Source organism: Schistocerca serialis, chromosome 5 (genome assembly GCF_023864345.2).
Source record: "Schistocerca serialis cubense isolate TAMUIC-IGC-003099 chromosome 5, iqSchSeri2.2, whole genome shotgun sequence".
In the NCBI taxonomy this organism is placed as follows: Eukaryota; Metazoa; Arthropoda; class Insecta; order Orthoptera; family Acrididae; genus Schistocerca; species Schistocerca serialis.
Window position 1 is genome coordinate 570,232,611 of NC_064642.1, and position 26,073 is coordinate 570,258,683.

General features: G+C 40.0%; 1 protein-coding gene across 3 annotated transcripts in view; it reads left to right on the plus strand.

The window, feature by feature from the left end:
• LOC126482292 (uncharacterized) overlaps positions 1-26,073 on the plus strand; it is a 137,762-nt gene that overhangs the window by 32,000 nt on the left and 79,689 nt on the right. For all 3 annotated transcript variants that reach the window (XM_050106292.1, XM_050106293.1, XM_050106294.1), the window contains exon 3: positions 7,169-7,285. In XM_050106292.1, the coding sequence (XP_049962249.1) occupies positions 7,169-7,285 (117 nt within the window). The remainder of the gene's footprint in view (positions 1-7,168; positions 7,286-26,073) is intronic.

Consider the following 26,073-nt stretch of genomic DNA (forward strand, 5'->3'; position numbering starts at 1 on the left):
TTGGCAATCGTTTTCTTGAGCCTGCAGCATGCGGAGTCGAGCTAAATGCCGAGCTTCCTCAGATCTGGTTAACACCTGGTCGATGTAGTCGTTGTCCACGTCATCAGGATGTAATGGAAACACAGTACCCATTGTTGTAGTCACCTCAGGTCCAGGTATCTGGCGTAAATCCTGTGGTGTCTTGTTTGGCAGTGTTGTAGGCAAACGTCACGAAAGGTAGTACCTCATCCCAGTTGCTCTGCTCAGCATTAACAAACATTGATAGCATGTTGGCCAAGGTCTTATTAAGGCATTCAGTAAGCCCGTTTGTTTGTGGATGGTAGGAGTTGTCGTGTTGAGTAATGTTGCACTGACAGTTTATCTCTGTCACAAGATTCGATTGAAAAACTTTCCCTCGATCCGTAATTAACAACCTTGGGGCACCGTGTTTTAATACAATGTCTTCCATGATGAATTTGGCTACCTCAGACACTTCTGCTGTTTTCACGGCTTTTGTAATGGCATAGCATGTCAGATAATCAGTGCAAACAATAACCCATCTATTGCCACTAGCAGAAGCTGTAAATCGTCCGAGAAGGTCAATTCCAACACACTGGAAAGGCGTTTCGGCTGGTGGAATTGGCATGAGTTGGCCAGGTAGTTTCTAAAGAACTGCCTTTCTCCTCTGGCACTCTCTACAGTGCGACACATAGTGATGGACACTCCTAAATAAACCTGGCCAGAAAAATCGATTCTATCATAGGTCTTAATAAATCCTAAATGTTTGGCCTCAGGTGTGTCATGGAATTTCTGTAGAACATCTAAGCACATGTGTGTAGGAATTACTGGTAGCCACCTCTTTCGAAACGGATCAAAATTTTTCTTGCAAAGTAATCCATTAACTACTGTAAATTGTCCTTTCAAATCCTCTGACTGATTTAAGTCACATCCTCTGACTGATTTAAGGTGAGCGTAATTTGAGATATCTTGGTGTCCTCCTTCTGCTCAGCAGAGAGATCCTGGAGTGCAGCGAGACAGTCACTATCTTCATCAAAGTCTTGAGGGTCTTGCACAGGGTTTCTTGAGAGACAGTTAGCATCTTGGTGTTTTCTTTCACTTTCGTACACTATGGAAATGTCATACTCTTGAAGACATAGTGCCCACCTGGCGAGTCGTCCTGTTGGATCCTTAAGACCTGTCGGCCAACAAAGTGAATGGTCAAGAATGAGATTTTCACTCTGCAGCCGAGTGTGCACTGTTATGAAACTTCCTGGCCAATTAAAACTGTTTGCCGGACCTAGACTCAAACTCAGGACCTTTGCCTTTTGCGGCTACTGCTCTACCAACTGAGCTACCCAAGCACGACTCACGACCCGTCCTCACAGCTTCAGTTCTGCCAGTACCTCGTCTCCTATTTTCCAATCTGCACAGAATCTCTTCTGCGAACCTTGCAGAACTAGCACTTCTGAAAGAAAGGATATTGCGGAGACATGGCTTAGCCACAGCCTGGGGGATGTTTCCAGAATGAGATTTTCACTCTACAGCGGAGTGTGTGCTGTTATGAAACTTCGTGGCAGATTAAAACTGTGTGCTGGACTGAGACTCAAACTCGGGACCTTTGCCTTGCGTGGGCAAGTGCTCTACTAACTGAGCTACCCAAGAACGACTCACGACCCGTCGGTCCCGAGTTCGAGTCTTGGTCTGGCACACAGTTTTAATTTGCCAGGAAGTTTCAAAGTGAATAGTGGTCTGTAACAACTGTGAATGGCCTTCCATAGAGATACTGTCGAAATTTGCACATGGCTCGGATCACAGCAATACAGTCTCTTTCTGTAGTTGAGTAGTTTCTCTCGGCTTTTGTAAGTGTCCTAAAAGCATAGGCGATAACCTTCTCTTTTCCATCTGAAATTTGCACCAGAACAGCACTGATCCCATATCCCCTGGCATCTGTGTGTAGTTGTGTAGGTGCTTTCTCATCATACAGACCAAGTACAGGGTCAGTCACCAGAGCTTTTCGCAGCACATCGAAAGAATCTTGTTGAACACCACCCCAGATAAATTTAGCATCAGCTTTTAACAACTCTTGGCATGTCCTGGCTTTGATACAAAAGTGTTTGATAAAATGACAGTAATAAGAACATAATTCGAGGAAGCTTCTCACATCTCTAATACTTTTAGGAATAAGAAATTACATTATAGACCTCACCTTTTCTGGGTCTGGCCTCACACCTGCGTTTGACACAAGGTGGCCAAGTATTGTGATTCCTTTTGCTCCAAAGAGACACTTTCTTGGATTAAGTTTCAGTCTGCCTTGTTGGAGACACTTACAAACGGCCCTCAGTCTTTTTATATGTTCATCAAATAACTCTGAGAACACTATTTTACGCAGCTCCAAGATGTCTTGAATGTAGTATGCTGTAGTTTCTCCTGGACGCTGTGCCCTGCACTTTAATTTCTCTTCAGCCTTGCACTTCTGTGCTTGTGTGTCACTGAAGTACTTGTGCAGTTCCACCCGGAATACTTCTCAGCTTGTGAATTGCTCCTTTGTTCTCATACGATTGCTTGGCAGTTCCCTCCAAGTAGAAAAATACGTTAGCCAAACACACGGTGTCATCCCACTTGTTAAATTTTGCTATACGCTCATATGCCTTCAGCCACTTATTTGGATCTTGGCCATCATCACCAGAGAACTCGGAAGGATGTCTCATGGGGTGGCACACAGTTGCTGTCATTGTAATGTCCTCTTCTTCTTCTTCTGTCTCCGATAGATTGCGATCTGTTGAATATGGCTCCAACTCAGGTTACTCGCCACGTAAATGGCGGCTCTGTTGCGGCCTGATGTGAGCCACTGTGTCATCGATAATGTGGGCTATCACAAGTTCCAATACCCAGCGTCTGCACCAGAATAATGTCACATAGAATAGGGTGTAATTAGATGAATGACGAACACTAACTTCACTTAATGAAGGTTTATTCAGCATTTGCACATACAAGACTGCGGAGCAAACTGCCTCTGGCCAAAACACATACAGTATACAGGATGGTCCATTGATAGTGACCGGGCCAAATATCTCACGAAGTAAGCATCAAACAAAAAAACTACAGAGAACGAAACTCGTCTAGCTGGGGAAACCAGATGGCGCTATGGTTGGCCTGCTAGATGGTGCTGCCATAGGTCAAACGGATATCAACTGCATTTTTTAAAAATAGGAACCTCCATTTTTTATTACATATTCATGTAGTGTGTAAACAAATATGAATGTTATAGTTGGACACTTTTTTCACTTTGTGGTAGATGGTGCTGTAATAGTCACAAACATAAAAGTACGTGGTATCACGTAACATTCCGTCAGTTCTGACGGTATTTGCTTCGCGATACATTACCCGTGTTAAAATGGACCGTTTACCAATTGCGGAAAAGGTCGATATCGTGTTGATGTATGGCTATTGTGATCAAAATGCCCTACGGGCGTGTGCTATGTATGCTGCTCGGTATCCTGGACGACATCATCCAAGTGTCTGGACCATTCGCTGGATATTTACGTTATTTAAGGAAACAGGAAGTGTTCAGCCACATGTGAAATGTCAACCACGACCTGCAACAAATGGTGATGCCTAAGTAGGTGTTTTAGATGCTGTCGTGGCTAATCCGCATATCAGTAGCAGACAAATTGCGTGAGAATCGGGAATCTCAAAAACATCGGTGTTGAGAATGCTACATCAACATTGATTGCACCCGTATCATATTTCTATGCACCAGGAATTGCATGGTGACGACTTTGAATGTTGTGTACAGTTCTGCCACTGAACACAAGAGAAATTATGGGACGATGACAGATTTTTTGCATGCATTCTATTTAGCGACGAAGCGTCATTCACCAACAGCGGTAACGTAAACCGGAATAACATGCAGTATTGGGCAATGGAAAATCCACGATGGCTGCGACAAGTAGAACATCAGCGACCTTGGTGGGTTAATGTATGGTGCGGCATTAAGGGAGGAAGGTTAATTGGCCCCAATTTTATCGATGGCAATCTAAATAGTGCAATATATGCTGATTTCCTACGTAATGTTCTACTGATGTTTCTACAAGATGTTTCACTGCATGACAGAATGGCAATGTATTTCGAACATGATGGATGTCCGGCACATAGCTCGCGTGTGGGCGAAGCAGTATTGAATAGCATATTTCATGAAAGGAGGATTGGTCGTCGAAGCACCATACCATGGCCTGCACGTTCACCGGATCTGATGTCCCCGGATTTCTTTCTATGGGGAAAGTTGAAGGATATTTGCTGTCGTGATCCACTGACAATGCCTGACAACATGCGTCAGCGCATTGTCAATGCATGTGCGAACATTACGGAAGGCGAACTACTCACTGTTGGGAGGAATGTTGTTACACGTATTGCCAAATGCATTGAGGTTGACAGACATCACTTTGAGCATTTATTGCATTAATGTGGTATTTACAGGTAATCACGCTGTAACAGCATGCATTCTCAGAAATGATAAGTTCACAAAGGTACATGCATCACATTGGCACAACCCAAATAAAATGTTCAAATGTACCAACATTCTGTATTTTAATTTAAAAAACCTACCTGTTACCAACTGTTTGTCTAAAATTGTGAGCCATATGTTTGTGACTATTACAATGCCGTCTATCACAAAGCGAAAAAAGTGGTCCAACTAAAACATTCCTATTTCTTTACGTACTGCACGAATATGTAATAAAAAATGGGGGCTCGTATTTTAAAAAATGCAGTTGATATCCATTTGACCTATGGCAGCGCCATCTAGCGGGCCAACCATAGCGCCATCTGGTTTTCGCCTTCAGGCTAGACAAGTTTCATTCTTTGTAGTTTTTTTGTTTGATGCTTATTTCGTTAGATATTTGGCCCGGTCACGATCAATGGACCACCCTGTATATACAACTACAGAACATTCCAGTACAATGATTCTTGACATTTGTGGATACTTCTAGAATGTACTTGAACCGAATATAGAAATTAAAATTGTACAGTCCAAGTGAGTTTTGAACTCATGACCCTCCATGCAACAGTGTAGTATCATAACCACTACAACACGGTGCTACTCAGCTTCTTCTTCGAAAATATCATCTGTTTCTCAACATCACTGACACTAATTATTATTTCATTCGTATTTTTAGTGGTATGAGGATTAAATTGGGCAATTCCCTGGGTTTTCCTTGGTAAAACGTTTGAAAATGGAGTTAAGCATTTCAGCTTTTGCTTTGCTGCCCTTAATTTCAGTTCCTGTCTATGTGCCACATCTTTACACACAACCAGAATTTCTTTGGGTTCTATGAAAGATTACTTGACAATGTTCTGCTATGGTAGTTACTGAAGGCATCACACATTGCTCCCTTGACAGCCATATGCTAATCTCTGTTTATTTGGAAGTTTCTTTACAGTGATTGTATACCATGGGGGTTACCTCCCATTATGAACTGTTCTACTGGGTACATACGTGTCCAGTGCATGGTCAGCTATTCTTTTAAACTTGAGTCCTCTACATGATTATTGTACCAAGCTGACTATTGTAACTGATGTAATGATGATATTTTATGTGTAAGAGCTGGTGGATATATACTGTTGTGGCATCATATAAGGCTTATAATTGAGACGATGTAAGTAGATCCCTGACAGCTCGCATCCCTTTTGCCAGCTTTCATCTGAAAAGTTCTGACAGCTGCAGGTCAAAACAGTAGCTGTCTACAGAGCTCTGAAAACAACAAAATGGAGACATTCACAAAATTGCGTTACATTATTGGTTGAGAAAGCCCCGGAAACTACTGTTCCCACCCCACTGCAACTGTCAGGGATCAGCTTATATCACCTCAAATACAGAAACTAACACACACTACCAAAGACAATGGAAGTGCTGTTGTATTTTATATGCAACAGGCTTATAACTTACATCATGGTTCTGTAATGCAAAGGTATAGGAGTTAAAATAAAGTCCAGGAGATTATGAGAATGTCCGCAGAGGAGTGCCACTGATCTCATTGAAAAACGTTCCACTCAATGTATTCCCTTATAGCCTCTCAGCATCAAACACCCACTTACATGTACTGCTAAGGGTACAATCATGTCCCAGTGAAAGTTGTCACCCAGTCTCATTGCAGTAGTTTCCATGATAACGAAGCCAAATAGATTGTTCCATAGGACAAGATTTTTGTCTCATCAAAGATAAATCTTGTATGTGCGTGACATTATTCCACTGTGGGGGCAGTTTAAATATGAAAACAGAAATAACAAACTTCAAAATGCCATGATCACTTTAGAAGACCACTTAGGTTACCAGTTTGGGCAAAACTATGTTGCCATGTTCGGATCTTATGCACTACACATCACAGCATCTTGTTCATGTGTACAGTAATTCGTCACACATAATAAATAGAAATTCCATGAACATGCATAACATAGTATAGGCATGCAAAAGGTAAAACGATCATTGTGTGCAATACCATTATGCATGGCATTTTGCACACATAGCCATGGTACTTTGAAGTGTAATGGATAAAATCTGAATATGCCAACATAGTCTTGCCAAAGTCGGTAATCTGAGTGAATGATCTACTAACATGAAAATGGCATTTTGAAGTTTGTTACTTTTATTTTCATAAAAATAAATCCATGCTTGCTGGTGAAGTTGCGTTCAGTAAGCACTGACTTTTAAAATTTGTAGCGTTTAATGTGGTGTCAACTGTTCTGCACACAACCCTGACGGTACAAATGATCTGCCCGCACTCAGAATAGACCCTAAGACTAAGGCTGTCCTTTAAAAAGCATTTACTGTAACTTCCTGAATGTTCAGAAAATAAGTTGAATGCCTTATTCAGGATTCCGCTGTATGTCTTTTGACAGTGGTAATATTAGACTTCAGGTCACCTAAACTTTGGATTTGCTTCCGTTTGGAAGTGTATAATTGAGTGAAGAATACACTGATATGACATTATGTTAGCAAATACTAATGGCTTGCTATATGGACAAAAAATTACTTGCATTGCAAATCATGAGAACAGTTTCATATTATGATTGAGATACTGTGTGCAGTATTGCACTTGTAGTCTAGAAGTGAACTCATCCTTCACCATTACATTCTGTTTAATATGTATGAATGAAATCAAATTTTATTCTGTATGAAAGTTTTCTTTTTCAGGGAGCTGCGTCGAGCTGTGAATCAAGCTGACCATTTTTGGAGCTATCAGCTGGTAGAAACAAGTGACTCTGATGATGAAGAAACTGATCAAAGTAAAGAAGTGACCACTCTGGTTGGGTACATAAATGTTTTTAACTATTTTCGAGTATAGGATTATTGGATGAAACCGATAGACCAATTGAAGCAATGTGAGAATTTGTGTGAAATGATATTTCTGAAGAAATGCCATGAGTGAGAGCATTTGGCATTGGGAAATTCTTTTCTTCTCATGGCCATAGTTTTCCCTTTCTTGAATAAATTTGTACATGAAAGAAATTCTTCTTGCAGATGCCCACCAACAACCACTTTCAAGGAAAACAAGTTTCGTTCAGTATACCACTGGAGTTCAGTTTGTGGATATTCTGCAAACAGACCTTTGATAAGTTTAATTTCTGAATATCAGTATTAATATTTAACATTATAAGAACTGACGATACAAAGCTGAATGGGATTACCTTTCAGACAAAGGTATTAGTCATGCAACTTGAACTGCATCTACATCTACATCTACATCAACACTCTGCAATTCAGAGTTAACGGCTTAACAGCCTGGCAGAGGTTTCATCCAACCAACTTCAAGCTGTTTCTGTTGCGTTTCACTCTTGAACAGTGCGTGGGAAAAATGAAGTCATAAATCTTTCAGTGCAAGCCCTGATTTCTCTTATTTTATTGCAATGATCATTTCTCCTTATGTAGGTGTGCACTAACAAAATATTTTCGCATTCAGAGAAGAAAGTTAGTTACTGAAATTTCGTGAAAAGATCCTGTAACATTGAAAATAACATTTTTTTTAAAATGATTGTCACTCTAACTCACGTATCATAGCCCTGATGCTCCCCTCCCCCGTTTCATGATAATACAAAATGACCTGCTCTTCTCCGAACTCTTTTGATGTCCTCCTTCAATCCTGTATGATGTGGATCCTACATTGTGCAGCAGTACTCCAGAAGAGCATGGGTAAGTGTAGTGTAGGTAGTGTCTTTAATAGACCTTTTGCTTCTTCTGAGTGTTCTTCCAGTGAGTGACAGCTTTCCCTACATTATCTGTGTGATTGTTCTAATTCACATTATTCCTAATTGTAATCCCTAAGCATGTAGTGGAATTGACACCTTTAGATTTGTGTGGTTTATCATGTAACTGTAATTTAGCATATTCCATTTAGTACTCATGTGGGTGACATCACACTTTTCATTATTTAGAGTTGGTTTCCTTTATGATGACCTTCCAGCAAAAATCAAGGAAGCAAAGAGTAAAAAATGTTGGACATAAGTCACTGATTGGTTTCTCATATTATGCTTCCCTGGGCATTTTGAAAGAAACCAGGAGAATCTGTTGGCTTTAGATCTTGTTCTATTTCAAAAATTCGCCTTCTCCCTGCTTGTCAGGCCCCATTCACCATCGACCAGTTCCGTGGTGGAGCATGGCCATTGCCACTGTTATCTGTGATTGTCTTCATGCTTTGCCACATCTTAAGCAGCACCCATTCTCTGCTGGTCTTATTATCTTTAAATTTCTTCATGCCAAAACTCATTACTTAATCAAACGGAGCAAGCAGGTGTGTTTGGAACGCTTTGTCTCCTGTCTAGGTTCTGTCCCTTCATCATGGGTGTGGACTCCCTCTGCACCCTCTGAGATTGTCAGCGGCAGTCTTACATTCTGGGCCTTGCCCTTCCATGTGGCCTTCGTACAGATCCGTCACTTCTCACGGAACAACTCGCAACCCTATCCAGCTGCTTTTGTCCTGTGGAAATAGTGGGCTGAAGCTTCCTGATCATGTTTTACCCATTGTCAGGTGGAATCCTGCAATGAACCTTTTAATGAATGGGAGCTTCTTCTTGCTGTCTCTACTCCCCATGAGTCCGCTCCTGCTCCTGATTCTATCCACAACCAATTGTTTCAACAGCTCAATCCTCCACAATGACAACATCTCCTCCAGGTGTTTAACCTTATTTGGCTCAAAGCCATTTTCCCCTCTCAATGCAGAGACAGTATTGTGGTTCCTGTCATTAAGGATCCATCGTCTCTTGAAAGTTACTGCCCAGTCAGGCTGACCAATGTCCCCTGCAAGTTACGAGAATGGATGGTGGCTTGTCGGCTTAATTGGGTCCTTGAATCTCGGGACCTTATCACTGCAGCTTTTGGGAGGGATGGTCTTTGTGCTATCACGTCCTGCTTACACTCCCCGAATGGAGTTTCTGGGGCCGCCTCCTGAGTTTTGTTCACCACTTTCTGTTCCACCAGTCATTCAGAGTTCAGGTGGGCACTGTTGTCAGCTCTCTGCAGACCCAGGGAATGACATTCCACAGAGCTCCGTATTTCTCAACACTGTTAATGGACTTGTGGCATCTGCCAGAACATTGCTCACCCCTGCCCTGTTGTGGATCATTTCTGGATTTGGGATAGCTCCCACTCAGTGGCCTATGCAGAATGACAGCTCCAGGATGCCATCCGGTGCACTTCCTTGTGGACAGTCTCACACTGTTTTCAATTCTCTCCCCTTAAGTCAACGGTGGTCCATTTCTGTCACCATACTATTGCCATCCTCATCCAGAGCTCTACCTCTACACCCAACACATGACCATGGCCCATCAGTTCAATTTCTTAGGTCTTCATTGTGAATGCAAGCTTAGTTGGTTGCTCCATATCTGTTATCTGAAGGTTGGTTGTTTTCTTAAACTCAGTGTCCTTCACTCCTTTGCCTACACCTCTTGGGGCACAAATCGTTCAACCCTTCTTCACCTTTACTGGACATTAGTTCTCTGTTACCTGGACTGTAGTTGTCAAGTTTATGGATCAGCTGCCCCTTCGACATTGTTCACCTTTCATCCAGTTCACCGGTGTGGTATCCATTTATCCTATGGTGCCTTTCGCATTAGCGCTGTTGATAGTCTTCTGGTTGATGCTGGGATCCCTCCCCTTTCGATTTAGTGGTCCCAGCTTGTCGTGTCCTATGCCATCACTATCTGCTTTTCACCTGCGCACACGTCCTATTCTATTCTTTTAGCCTACCTGCCATCCACCATGTGGTGGTTTTACTGGTTGGGCTCCACGTCGCTTCTCTCTGCCATAACTTACATCTCCCCTACTTGTCCTCTTCCCCATGTTCTCTCCTGACCACCTCGCTTAGTTAGTTCCTCAGCCCTGGATTCAGATAGATCTCTTCCGGGATCCGAAAGCCTCCATCACACCAAAGGTGTTCCATTGTTTGTTCTGAAACTCTTACAGGAGTTTCAGGATGACATGTATCACATCCTCTGTTGTCTTCTTGCCTGCTTCATGTGTGGTGTTCACTGCAAAATTGATGGCCACTTTTCGGGCCCTCTGTTTCATTAAACAGTCCTCACTCTCCCATGCTTTGTTATATATGGAGTCAGTGAGTCATCTTTACGCTATTGCTGGGAGTTTTTCCCACCACCCCTTGGTCTCTGCCATCCACGATCTTCTGGCTGATATTGGTAATGCTGCTTGTTCAGGTGATTTTCTTTGGATTCCTGGCCATATACAGATCCCAGGTAATGAACTTGTTGATTGTCTGCCTGAGGGTGGGCGACCACTTACCCCCTGCAGAATGACAGCTCCAGGGTGCCATCTGGACACACACACACACACACACACACACACACACACACTGTTTTCCTAGGTCTTCATTTTGACTACAAGCTTAGTTGAATGCCCTATATCTGCTACCTGAAGGTTGGCTGTTTTTGTAAACTCAGTGTCCTTCACCTCCCTCTGGGGGCGGATTTGTGGCTTTACATCAAATCCCTTTTTGCTCAGTGGTGGGCTGACTGATCTGCCATCCTCTGCTGTCTTCATATTGGCTGGTCTAGGTTGACACATGGTTTTTTTAATCTGCAATAAGCCCCTGTCCCCTCCATTAGTAATTGCGGGGTTCCCTCGCAGTGACCCATATTTTGCTGGACTGCCCCTGCCATTTGGCCCTTAGCACTAAATGTGCCCTCCCACCGTCCTTGTCTCAGGTGTTAGCATTCAACCCTCACATAGTTACATTGTAGCTATGCAAGGGGTACTAAATTTGTTATAAAAGTGAATACATTACTCAACGGACAGTATTTTTCTGTTTTAGCAAACTAATAGTTTCTTTCAGGCAATAAAATTTTGTTGATTATGAAATACAAGTTCTTGAAGTTTATTCAGAATGGGAAATGTTAATTAGCAATTGATGGCCATAATTTATCTGTTTAATATAAAGGTGTTTTGAATTTTGTGTGCATGAAAAAGTGTGAATTTACGTGCGGCTTTTACTCTGAAGCGAGCTATCACTTAGAGTGCTAAAAGTGTGCATGTACAATTCGCTGACCTGCACAGTGAATTTTATTTTGTGTGATTTTGACCTGAATGGAGACAAATCCAGTTTCATTTGGACTTTACGTGAGATAGACACATCACGCTATTACAGAAGAGTCGTTTAGCCCATTAGGGAAAACTGAAACCTGTGCGCTCGATTTGAAATATGTTAAACACACTAGTGCATGATCAAACTGTCCAGTGATTCACGTACAATAGTTGCAAACACGCTTGGACTTAATGCACAAAGTTAAAACTTAATTTTGAGACAAGTGCTGATTTTGACAAAAATGAACCAAAAGTTTATTCAAAATATCGAGGTTCTGTTTTAATTAAGACACATATCACCTTGTTGATCACATTGGTTAGCAACACTGCAATGCAGATTAGTTAATTCATTAGAACAATTTGTGACGCAATAAGTCCCATTACACATACAAACTGTTACACGAAATTTGCTGACCGCATGAGAGTGTGAGAGTGATATTATTTCCAGAAATGCCAATAAACTGGCAGTTTCAGAAGATAAATTATTAACTTTTGTGTAGCTTCATTGATTGTGCCACACTACTGCTGAACATGTTATATCGTGTCTCTTCACAAGAGATCTCAAGATGCCGGGATAAACAAGAAACAAGAAGAAGACTAAAAAAGAGGCATCGGTGTGACATCTGTCCTCGGTTCTTCACAAAAGTGGTATGTCCTCTCAGATTTAAGGCCTTGGATTTTCCTCTGGAATTTAAGTCCCTCAGATAGTGTAGGTGTTGGTTGTAGAGTTCCTGACCTTGCCTCCACACTGGCCAAGTTCACCCTGGCTTTTCTGTTCATTCTGTCTGGTCTGTTGTGCAGTTTTGTTTCCCATTTCCTTCTGTCTTTTTCCCCTTGTGTTGCCTCATTGTATTGTGATAATGGTATGGTGTAGGTTTCAGGACAGGTCAGTGGTGGTGCTGGTGACCCACCGCCCATTCCGTTTCTGGGGTGTCCCTGTTTCTCCAATTGGGTGCCCCTGTTTTTCCCACTTCCACCCGCCCCTTTCCTATTCTTTCCTCTTTCTATTGACCTGACATCCCTTTTTCCTCTTTGTTTGCCCATAATCCCTCCTCATTGACTGGACTGTGCTGTTTGTGTTGTTCCTCCCTTGATTTCTGCCATCGTAGATCATGGGACCAGGAGCTCACTGTTTGCCCCCCCCCCCCCCCCCCCAGTTAACAAAACCAAACTTAACACAGTCACTGTATAAATTTGTCAAATAACCTTTCTTGACATCATCCAATCAGATCAATCCAAAAACGATGTGCACAGTAATCATCATTAGGAAATAACACAGTTCACCCTATTTTCACAGTTAGCATTATTTAAGTCTGACACAGTCCATGACACTAATTACACATTCACTATCCAGTTAATCATTTAAAATGTTCACTGAATTATTGAATCAACTAATGGAAAATAAAACTAGATAAATTTTAATTTATACTACATTGTCTGCAGTATCTTTCCCTGTATTGGTGGACATAGGTCTTGCTCCTTTCAAATTCACCACAGACTGACTTAAAGTGGCTTCCAACAAGCTGGTTATATAGCTTTACAATAATAATAGACATGACCTTAGCTATTGTTGTTTACTAGATTTCCACAAATTACAATTAAAGATTTACATTTATAAGCAAATGAAGAGGGAGATTGGTTTTAAAAATGACTTTTAGATACAACAATGATTTCTATGGGATTATACTGGTTAGTTTGCCTAAATATGGATTCTATTTCAGTAACAATGCTTAACTAAGGATCTTAATCACTCCAGAATCAAGAGTTGCTAACATATTTTGGTCATTTGTTGTAGAGATATGTCCCCTATTTTCCTTTTTTTATATACTTTATCAAGAAGTCTAATCAGGAATATGTTCATAAATGAACAATGACAGTGAAATCCAAAATTACTGATACTTTGTAGTTAGCACAGTCTTTAGACAAACTAGTTAGCTCATTAACTTATGATAACCAAAGGAACATAATAGATAATAAAGTTATGTCGATGAGCTCTGGGTCAATATGTTGAGTTTTAGGTATTGTGCACATGGCTTATAAAAATAACATTATCGAAGATATAACAAAGTGGAATAATAATAATTTCTGGAGGAAGAAAAAAACATTATGTCTGGGAAGAATCCACCAGCTTTGTTACAGATGTTACATATTGTGTGATCATATACTTGTCTTGTAGGCTGTGGTAATATACATATAGGCTTACATAACTGCCACAAGAAGTTTTTCTAGCTGAACTTGTACATGGTTGGTCTCAGAAGTACACTGCAAAGGCTTACAATCTCTAACATGAGTTTCATAGCTGTATATTGTTCACCCTTTTTATATGGTCCCATACAATCTTTTTCTTTAGCGTTTAAGATGTCTCATCACTGGTGCATAGAATATCAAACTGGGCACTGAAATATAACACTTATCCAGCACAGATCTAATGTTGCTGGAAATGTTCCTAGCAACAGACAGTGTAACAAATCAACACAGAATTATGAGTGTTATACTTCTGCATTCAGGGGGTCAACAATTTTAAGGAAAACATTCGTTACAGCTTGTAACTGGGACTGGTCTGTCAGGGTGTCTACAGTTCATGAGAGTCACGAAAAAGTAATCAATATGAACAGTTGGTTATGAAAGTAATCAAAAGGTAATGAAATTGGGTGGCTGGCCATGAATTTTGTTGTGTGTGTGTGTCAGTCAGATGCAGTTCTAGAAGGGAGTAGCAAATTATTGTTATCCCCAAAAAGGTTGTATACACTAATCAATAAAGATTCACTCTTAAAAGTCTTTGTTATCTGTACGGGAGTTGTCTGTCCATCTGTGCAAGCCACGTTGGTTCACAACCTTGAGGGGCAGGTGGGAACAGAGAAATTTGGAGATGTGGCTTCATTAAGCTTTATATGGTGTATACACTTAGTGGAAATGACATATAAGTGGTAGCTCTGCCCATGACTGTGCTGCCATCTCATATGTTCCTGGTGGCGTATCAGTTGAAATAGCTGTTTTTTTAATCCTGTCCACTCCCACTTCTGTTTAAATCTCTTTAATCCACATCTTTTTTGGAAAGACAGTTCCTTAAAGGTTTTTAATAATTGATATAAAACTATTGTAATTTTAATTTCATTTTAAAGGTGTTAAGGACAATAGAGTAAAATCAATTTCTCACTAACCAAAACATTTCCCATGTCATATTATTACTATTTGCAGACTGTAACTTGACACCTGTTGAGTGGGAGGAGCAGGGAAAAGGTGGAGGGCATAATTACTTTGGGGTATTGTAATTGAGATCACTGTTCATACTGACATGTTATGCAATGGAACACAAATGAAATAGTGCAACAAAACACAAATAGAAGCAGCACAGTTCAGTGACAAAGCAGACAACAATGCAGTCAACACTAGTTAATAGTAAGTTGCACAGTTGGCAATGAACATTGGCAAATGAGTACAGCTCAACGCCTTCTGACTGCTGCTGACTGCTGTTTTTCTTTAAAGCTTTATTTCTTCATGCCATATGAGATTTCAGTGTGTTACACAATACAAGTACATAACAATACAATTTACTGTGAGTGAAATGAATTATAAGTAATTTGATTTATAAGCACTTGGATGAACAAATGGAAATTAAAATGCTTGGAGACCAACACCTGCCATAAAGCAAACAGTTTCACTGAAAGGTAGGACTTTCAAAAGAATTTTCAGAATGAGACAGTTGTGTGATGGCAATACCACTTTTGTCAGAAGAAGAATGTTAATAGTGTTTCAATAACCACATACAAGTAAATGAAATAAAACAGAATAAGTACAATGAATATGTATACCTTTGAAATTCATAATTAACTATGCAAACTTTCATTGTTGTAAAAAGTACACACAGTTCTGGGTGTTCGCTAAACATTGTCCCTGGTGAAAGGTTAAATTGTTGAAATTGGCAGAAAATTGCCAAAGCACTCAAACATTCAACTGGCTACATGCCTGCATCACTTGGGAACAGAGTAAATAAACACAAGCTTCGTAAACAATTGCAAATACTGATAGACATAAGTTAACAACACCAAAACATAATTAATGTAGAGTAATGAAGTTTTGGGAATACATTTGTCTATGTAACACATTAAAGAAATTAACTTTGCAAGTTCACAGCTTAATGAAAGTGTGAGATATCCTTTGCCAATGTGAAATGCTGGTATATTAATAACTAGCGTAAATGCCAGAATGTTGAAAGCAAGCATGCAAATGTGCATGCATTGTGTTATACAGGTGAAGGATGTTAGTTTATGGGATGGAGTTCCATGCCTGTTGCACTTTGTTAGTCAATACAGGGATGCTTAATGCTGTTTGTGGATGATGCTCGAGTTGTTGTCCGATGATGTCCCGCCCGTGCTCAGTCGGAGACAGATCTGGTGATCGAGCATGCCAAGGCAATATGTCCCCACTCTTTACAGCATGCTGGGTTACAACAGCAGTATGTGGGCAAGCATTATCCTGTTGAGAAACACCCCATGGAATGCTGTTCATGAATGGCAGCACAACAGGTCAGATCACCAGATTGACTTACAAATAGGCTGTCAGTGTATATGGGATAACCGAGAAAGTGCTCCTGCTGTCATACGAAATCATAACCATTGGATGGGCCAAATGTGATTTTGAAGATTTTGCATGATTTTTAAGCTTTTCTAATCAGTGAAAAAGATAACCAACCACAATGTTCATTGTGGCACTTAATCTCTTCAAGTAGTGAATGGAATGGAGCTTTGAAAGCTGTTCATAATAAAAGTGGTTGGAATGTTCCTGAATTTCTTAGGATGATCTGGTAGTTCATGAGTGATTTTCATTCAAGGCGGGCAAGCTTCTCAAATATCTCTGGGTTTTCCAAGTCTCCTCTCTAATGTTGTTCTATAAGATGGGTTGAAAATACACAAGTCATGAAGAGAGCACTAGAACTTATTTGCACATTTGATGAAAGAGAGCACTTGAACTTATTTGCACATTTGAAGAGGTATGGTGCTGAAGTACATAAAAGATCAAGTGAAAATAGAAATATTGAAAAAAATTAAACATCAGTCAGAAGACAAGTTACTTTGTGCAAAACTTGAGTTTCATGTATCATTATCAATTGAACTTGAGGAATTTTTAACTAAGTATCATTAAAATGACTCATTCTTCCCTATTTTGTACAAAGATTTGTTATTTGCTGTTGATGTTACCAAAGCATGTAGACCAAGTCATTGTCATTATGTAGATAATTGATTTGGTGTGATTGCTGTTAGCAAGAACTACATTGAAAACGGTATCCTTACCTTCAGAAATGAGTGCACAGGTATTATGCAAAGTCTATATCTAAAAATTGCTGAGAAGTATCCTTTGAAATCGATAGTCAAAAGCCGGTCGCGGTGGCCGTGCGGTTCTAGGCGCTTCAGTCCGGGACCGTGACACTGCTACGGTCGCAGGTTCGAATCCTGCCTTGGGCATGGTTGTGTGTGATTTCCTTAGGCTAGTTAGGTTTAAGTAGTTCTAAGTTCTAGGAGACTGATGACCTCAGATGTTAAGTCCCATAGTGCTCAGAGCCATTTGAACCATTGATAGTCAAAATAGGAACAAGGGACCAATGACCAATCGGTTTGGTTATTTGAAAACCATCATTTATTGCAACTGGTTGGCTCTCCTTTAGTCTTGCTGCATGTTAAAACAATTGAAGTGAGGATAAATGTATCTTATAATAGTCAGTACCCCATCCTATGTGAGATTTAAATGTTTCTATAGCATGTGATGAATGATATACAACCTGTCATACATAGTTACATTATTCATGCTGACAAGTGATATAAGAATTATAACATTCAGCTTTCATTTCAACAGCTTTTAAGTTCATAAAAGAGCGTTTTTGTCACTGTACCACTCATTTTTGATAGGTCATGAATATAACTAAACAAGTAATGACAAAATTATGAAGAGGTTATGAATTTGATACTCTGAACATCTGTAGACAGCACGTTTGTCTTGTTAGATCAGAGAAACATTGCAGTGGTATATGTTGCCAACTGCTGCTGTTCCATTTGCTGTTATTTCTGTGTGGATTATCCAATGCCATTATCAACATACCCAAGAAACTTTATGATATGTGGTTTAGATTTTATGGCTTGCGAGGTTCATGAACCTGTCTCTGATGGAATGCATTTGGGATGTGCTAGGGTAATAATTGCTTCATTATTTATCACTGCTTATCCAACACTCTGGGTGTTTTGTATGTTTATTGGAATGCATAGTGACGTAGCTGTATATATCACTTTGATGACTCGATATGTCCTTAGTTGGATAATACATCATTTACTTTTCCCTCTGGTCTAATATGTGATATTAGATTGGATTTGTTTTTAATTCCATAGATCCTTGGGGATATCAGAAAAAACTTCACACAGAATACATATAATTAGACAACATTTGATGTGATCAGAATTAATGTTAGTTCAGTGGACGCTAAGTGAAGTGATTTTCAAGGATGTGAAAGATGTCAAAAAAACTGATAAACATTTTATGTATCAATCAGCCCAGTAATCGTCATAAACATGCAAATATAGACATACTACATTGCCTAAAATGCAAGGGCATGCCATGAAATACCAGGCATTTTATTATAATGTTTTTAATGAATATATAGAAATGATTCCTGCCTTACTACATAGTTAACCTGCCTTACTACACACTTGGTCCATCTGTTCACAGGTTTTCACGTGTCCTCATGGCAGAAAAAATCTCATTTGTTTGGGATAGAATTATCTTTGCACCGTCCTCATAGCCTCGTTGTCATCTGCAAACTTTTGACTCCTCAAATGTTCTTTCAGAAGCCAAGAGGAGTGAAAATCTGATTGTGCCAAATCTGCTGCATAGTGGATATTTCAAAAGTCAAATTTCAGATGGTGTAATGTATCCTCAGTATGCTCAGTATGAGGGCATGTATACATTATAGCAGAAGTCCCTAGCGATTCAATCAGACGTCTGGCTTTGAGTGCCATGACAACAAGACACTATAGTTAGAACTAGCCACAGTTACGCCCTTCTAAACGTGAAACATTATATGGCCCTCAGCATTCGAAGAGATTGTCAGATTGGCTTTCTCAGTGGATGCCTGGGACACAATGCATGCTTCCACTGCATCAATCCCTCTTACTCTGTGTTTGATAACTGTGCATCCAGACTTCTACTCCAGAATCACTGTCTTCCATGCACACTTGTGGTCATCAGATAGTAATCTTGGCACCTGCCTGTTACACACTGTGCTATAGCCAAGTTTACCATGGTTGATATTATATGTAGGGCTACAGCTTTGAGTGAATTCCACAGCAATTTTAAAAAAACCGACCTGCCTGTTGGCATGGATTCACTGGCTGATCTACTGTTTCACTGTATCATGTTGCACAAACTGGTTTTTGACTCTTCTGTTCATCACAAGCATTGTGTCTTCTATTAATATATCTTCTCAGGCATTCCATTTGCTTAGTCAGTTTTGGTCTTTATTTTTACTGTAGGTTGTAGAACTTTTCAGATTTTTCATTCCCTCCAACCATAAAAAAACGAGTAACATGTGTTCTTGTATAGTGCAGATAGACAGTGACCTGGATTAAGTTTCATACACGACTGTGCAGGTGCATACTAATCAGTTGCCATGAGAAATTTCTGGAACATTGTTAAGCAACCATTTTTGTACTGAAATGCAATATTTGATTGTATGTAAATCTCCATTGAACCTAAAATATAAAGTTCTTCCTTAGTGACACATGACAATAATTTCTAGGCTATTATAGCTAAGCATTATCAGGGTAAAATTACTGTGTTTGCACATACAGATCATATTATCATGCTAAAAATGTGTAGACATCAAGTATTGCATAGCACTTATATTATGTGATGTTGTTGTTAACTGATTCTTCCATTGGTTCTTGGTAAACAACATTATATTAAATGAAAAGCACTATATTGCTTATGTTCTACAGGATATTGTTAATAACATTACCACAAACTGTGGTGTGTGCAGCGTGCCATAGTGGTTAGAGCTGCTGGCTGAGGTGCTCTTGTTCACCAGTTTAAACGTGGTCACCAGCAATTATTTGTTATTTATTACGTATCAGTTCTGGAAGATTCTTGAAATATCTTATGTTTGTAATGTTTGCATATTCTGGAATTTTCTATGTTTGTATAAATACCAACCATCTAAAATATTCAATGTTGGTATAAGTAACTGCACTCTACATCCAGGAGTTCACTTCCATCTGGCTGTATGTTGTTGTTCGTAATAAATGTGTTTTCGGTAGTGTCATATTTCATTGACAACCTTACTTTTGGGTTTGGAATTGAGTGCAGTTGCAATGTAACATTGTTTGGTGGTGATGCTGTGTAATTTGAAACATCTACATCACCTTGGCTCCAGTTAGGTAAACATAAAAGCCTTCACCTATGTGGACAGGATTCAGAATACAAGTGGTGTATCATTCCGATGGTCCTTTTATTCAGGAGACTCATGGATTTCAGAACAGCAGTAAATCAGCTTCACGTTAGGTGTCTGTCAGTGTTCTTTAGAGATGTTGGTCAGTATCTAATGAAATGGCTGAAAAGATTTAGGTGACATTGTGAATCCAAATATGACAGAAGTTGCAGAATACATGTACCAAGCTCTTCTAGTAAAGGATGTCACAACAACCAAGGAATATGTCAAGTGGTGCCATCACATCAAGAAAATTTGACATAAAAGAATCAGATCATGGAAATATGACTACTCGTAAATGTAGTCCCTATGGCAGTTGTGGAAGACCTGCAACATCACCTCTCTCATACATCAGGTAATGAGAGAAGAGATGCAGGATTTCATGGCAATGAGAGTTGTCAGACTGAGTAAGCAAGAGATAGCAGTCATGAGTGTTAGCCCTCTATGTCAGAAAGTAATAGAGAATGTTGAAGAAGAGGTATATCGAACCTTAGCAACAATCTTCATGACCAACCTATTGTGCCAGGGAGAATGGACTCAGCCAACTTGAACTTATGCTGCAGCCATCAAATGACAACCCAGTACCTGACTAACTCCTGCACCAGAATAAAGCCCTATGGAAGAACAAGCATTTGTAACACCAGTGTGATCCCACTGTGGATGCTCTGCCCACATTGTAACTACTGTAGAGAAAGAAGGGAATTTTCAATGACTATTGTGCCACCAGGCTTCAACCATCACAACAGTTCTATTAAAGCCAGTCAGCTGGAGGTAATTATAGTGTACCCAGGATGAGATTACTCCCCAACACCCAGTAGCCATTCACCATCACCGTACAGAAGTACGAGGAACTTCAGGGGAACCAAGCAACTTCCCTGTCTCTGGAGGTGTGGCTGCCCAGATGCAAATCCTCTTTGGACAACTGTCAGCGCAATGTCAGGAAATTTCATTGACGACATTATGAATGACCAACCTGTTTGGCAACTAGTCAACTCAGAGGATTCCTTTTCTGTAATGTCAGATACTTACAATTGTCAACTAAAGAAGACAGTGTACTGTGATATGAAAGCAGTTGTGTTGAAAGTCACAAATAGAAAATACTTCAATCAACAGAAACATGTATTGCAAGGGTAACAATCAATGACAGAACATAGCCCTTTGAATTTATGGTTTGAACAGAATGTAATCATAATGATACTCTTAGGTGGGACTTTTTGTCGGTATTACTAACAGTCATAGACCATATAAGATGGGAGCCACAGTTTAAAGAAGCTATTCCAACAAGCACATGCAACAAAGATTGCTCTGTACAGTAGTTTGTTATCTGGGATGTTATCCCGTTGTCATCAACAAGGCAAGTTGCAGTCGTCAATCGAGGTGCCCAGTTAAAATGTGAAGCTGTTGTTGATTGCATAAAGCTATTCAGGTTCACAAAAGAAATCTATATGCTAGTGATGATCATAACCTTTGTAGGTGGTCAAGGAGAACTTTGGATCACTAATTATCATGAGCCACAACTCATCCATATAACTAAGTATACAGGAGCTGCCAAACCAGTTCAGCAAGGACAGCTTTCAGTGAATGATTGCTGTACTGCATTAGTTTTTGGATGCTATCAAATCTGTAGTGAAGAAGAGACAGACCAAGTGGTCCATGAAAAAACACCACATCAACCTTGGTATTACCCACCAATTAGCAGCCACTGCTCATATAGAGTATTGCCAGCTGAACAGCAGCTAATCCCAGAGAAGGTGGAGAAGTTGCTACAAGATGACATCCTTGAACCTTCAGGGAGTCCTTGGTCCTCTTCTGTGGACCTTGTGAAGAAAAAAGGACAGACCATGGTGTTTTTGCATCAGCTACAATGACTGAACAAAATCAAGAAGAAAGATCCAGAATGAGATTTTCTCTCTGCAGCTGATATGAAACTTCCTGGCAAATTAAAACTATGTGGTAGACCGAGACTGAAACTCGGGACCCGAGTTCGAGTCTCGGTCCGGCACACAGTTTTAATTTGCCAGGAAGTTTCAAGAAGAAAGATGTCTATCCACTGTCAGTGATATCCTAGACTGCTTGAAAGGAGCAAACTAGGGACATGCACAAAAGACCACTGGCAAATCTATGTTGACAAGACTCTCCCCTTGCAATAATCAAGCCGTAAGTCCATTAAAAGAATGCCTCAATTAGTTGACAATTCCTGTCAGATGAGGAATTGCAGCAGGCAGTTACGGACTGCTTCATGCAGCAGGACACAGTGTTTTACCAAATGGTTGGGTTGGTGGGATGAATGCCTTAATGCTCTCAGTGATTTTGCCTGTTTGGCATAGTGATTCTGGATTGTAAGGCCTTCAAATGAAAACTTTTTGATTGCTCCTTATACATTACTACCTGTGGTACAGCTTTCCGTGAAGGCATGTAAATAACAAAACTTTTCGCTTCATGAATCTAGATATTCAGATAGTTTATGTTTTTAATTTTCTTTTGAACTGGCACAGATTCCCAATTTCTAGCTTTATGTTACATAAGAGCTTGTTGAATATTTGCCACCAGAATACATAATTCCACTCTGAACCCCAGGGAATGAAAGCTCAAATTAATTTGCAGCCACTCAGAGGGAAAGAACACTACAGCCAGATATCACCATTTTATTTGTTCTTGTGCAAATTATGCCACATTTATTAATATGAACCCATGAATGAAACAAAAAAGAATTTTATTTTATCCAGCATTCTTAATAAATTTGCTGCAGTTGAGATACTGCATGTTTTCGTGTTTTCGTTACCCCACATCTATGAAGTCCAGTGTGTTCACAGTCATAGAACCTGCAGATTTTGGTTAATGAAAATAAATATAAATGAACAAACTCTACATTCACTGTGAGGAAATAGGATAATTAATCTGAACATGTACAGTGAAACAAAATTTCGACAGATAAGGGATTTTCCTCTACATCTCTGAAAATAGTATATTTCGATCTTCCTCCAGTACTCTATCAGCTTGGTTTACTTCTATTTTCTTAGCGTATTGTCTTTTATTTACTCTTAGCTAACAAATTACCTTTATTTTAAATCCTTTTTAACATTATGACTGCATCTTCAATTTTTTGTAATTGGGCTCTGCAAAAGAAAATAGGTTGTTGAGTCTCTTCATATTGAATTTTGAATTGTACATTCTTATTAATTTTTGTCTTGGACTTCATTGATAGGGAACACAGAAAATGAGATAACAAGGATAATTCTTTTACAGTAAACTGATTAAGAATGTTTGGTAAAAATAATTTATTTTTTCAGAATGAAATTTTCACTCTGCAACAGTGTGTGCACTGGTATGAACCTTCCTGGCAGATTAAAACTGTGTGCCATACCGAGACTCGAGCTGAGGACCTTCGCCGTGCACTTGCCCACAAAAGGCAAAGGTCCCGAGTTCGAGTCTTTTTTTGGCACACAGTTTTAATCTGCCAGGAAGTTTCATATCAGCACACACTCCACTGCAGAGTGAAAATTTCATTCTGGAAACATCCTCCAGGCTGTGGCTAAGCCATGTCTCCACAATATCCTAAAGTTCCATGAGTGTTAGTTCTGCAAGGTTCGCAGGAGAGCTTCTTTGAAGTTTGGAAGGTAGGAGACAAGGTACTGGCAGAATTGACACAGTGAGGACAGGTTGTGATTCGTCCTTGGCTAACTCTGTCGGTAGAGCACTCGCCAGCGAAAGGCAAAAGTCCAGAGTTTGAGTCACGGTTCATGCACACAGTTTTAATCTACCAGGAACTTTCATTTTAATTTATTTTTTCATTTGCTGATTGAGATTAACCGTACAATATAGAAGGTGGAAGACACAATGGAAAGACTAATTCTTTCATGAGCTTATTCTGTAATTTTACAGTCAAACATTTGCTGCTCACATTTATAACAATGACTTAAATGGTAATTTCTAGTTGCAGTGATTTATTTTAATTCCTTGTATAATTCTTAGTTCTCATCCCCTCTGTCTTTTTGAGCAACTGCAAATTAGTCCCAGTTTTGGATTGCAAACAAATACAATTCACTTTAAAGCAAACACTCAATTTCACAATATTTCCTTTTGGTAACTTCTCATATTGTTTGTTTATTGAACTTTGGATGTTTGTTCTTTATTTGTCAGTATTAACATAATAGCACCATGAATCATACTTTATGACAGTTAGGAAAACAGATCATTCACCAGCCAGACAGCAACTAACAATTGCTTTACATGTGTTACATAGTTTGATTGCAGTGCTTAATGTTTCATTTTTTGAATTACAATAAAGTGCGTTGAGGTTCCTGACAGTGCTTGCTGTCATCTTGTTGTGACTACTGGCATTTGGAGGAATACAATGTGATGAACAGCCCTGCAGTGATATGCGACAAGTCCAAAAGACAGTATTGTGTGGTAACAAATCTGATAACTCCACAAGAAACAAAAAAACAAAAAGGAACACAAATGTGTGAATATATTAGAAGATAACATATTAGAACATAATGTAATTACATTGAAATATAAGAAATTAAATATTTATCAGCCATTTTACCAATTTTTAAGAATTTATGACTGTGAACGTCCAGACAATATCCCAAAAATAACCACTCGATGGGTAACGAACAAGGAAAAGACAGCTATACATTCTAGCTTTTTGTGAAATGGCTTCCTTCTGAAGCAGAAAACAGATACACATTGACACAAACACAACTCACACATACGGCCCTGTCTCTGGACTTAGTCATAACTGTGCTTGATGGGAGCAGCAATTTGGTGGTGGGGGTAAGGAGAAGGTTTGGCGCAGGGAGAGGGGGATAGCGAGATTGGGTGTGGGGATGTGTAGTGCTGCTTGAGGGAGTTGGCAGGAATGTAGTGGGGATAGGGTAGGGCTGCTAGGTGCAGTTTGGAGGTAGGGGGGGAGGGGACAGAAAAGAAGAGAAGTTAAGAAGGGGAAAAGGACTGAGTGCATTGGTGAAATAGAAGGCAGCATTGTGCTGAAATGCAGTCAGGGAAGGGGATAGCTAAGTGGAGTACAGGGACTAGTGAAGGTTGAGGTTGAAGGTGTTACTGGAACATGGGATATATTGCAGAGAGAGTCCCATCTGTGCAGACAAAAAAACTGGTTGTGTTAGGAAGGATCCAGATGGCGCAGGCTGTAAAGCAGTCATTGAAGTGAAGTACACTGTGTTGGGCAGTATGTTCAGCTAATGAATGGTCCGTCCATCTCTTGGCTACAGTTTGTCACTGACCATTCATGCAGACAGACAGCTGGATGGTTGTCAAGCTCATGTAGAAAGCAGCACAGTGTTTCCAGCTTAGTTTGTATGTCACATGGCTGCTTTCACAGGTAGCCCCACCAATGATGGGATGGGAGATGCCTGTGACCACTTCTGGAGTAGCTGTTCCTAGGAGGATGCATCTGGGTCTATTTCAGGGATATCAGGCTTGAGGCAAGATGTTGGAGTAGGGATGGACAAGAATACTGCATAGTTTTCGTGGGTGGTGGAATACCACTGTGGGAGGGGTGGGAAGGATAGTGGGTACGATATTTCCCATTGCAGGACACAATCAAAGGTAGTAGAAACTCTGGTGTAGAAAGTGATTCAGTTGCTCGAGTCCTGGGTGGTACTGAATCATAAGGGGAGTGCACTTTTGTGGCCAGATGGTGGGTATGTGGGAGGTGGTAGACTGGAGAGACAAGGCAGGGGACATCTATTACTGTCCAAGGTTGGGTGGGTAATTTCAGTCTTTGAAGGCCACAGTAAGACCGTTGGTATACTTGGACAAGGACTGCTCATCACTGCAGGCCTTCATCATGATATCAGTTTCTAATAGCGTGAGTAGAGCTCAACTGTTCATTCAGGACCAATGACGGCTGTTATTAGAAGGATTTTGAACTTCATTCCAGTGCTCAGTTTTACAAAAATTAATTTAATTCTTGTGAATGGCTTTTTTTACTTGGAAATATTGCCACTGTCTGCTACTGTGGTGGGGTAGAACCAACGAAGTGATAAGACAATTTCTATAAGGGGCAACGAAAGCA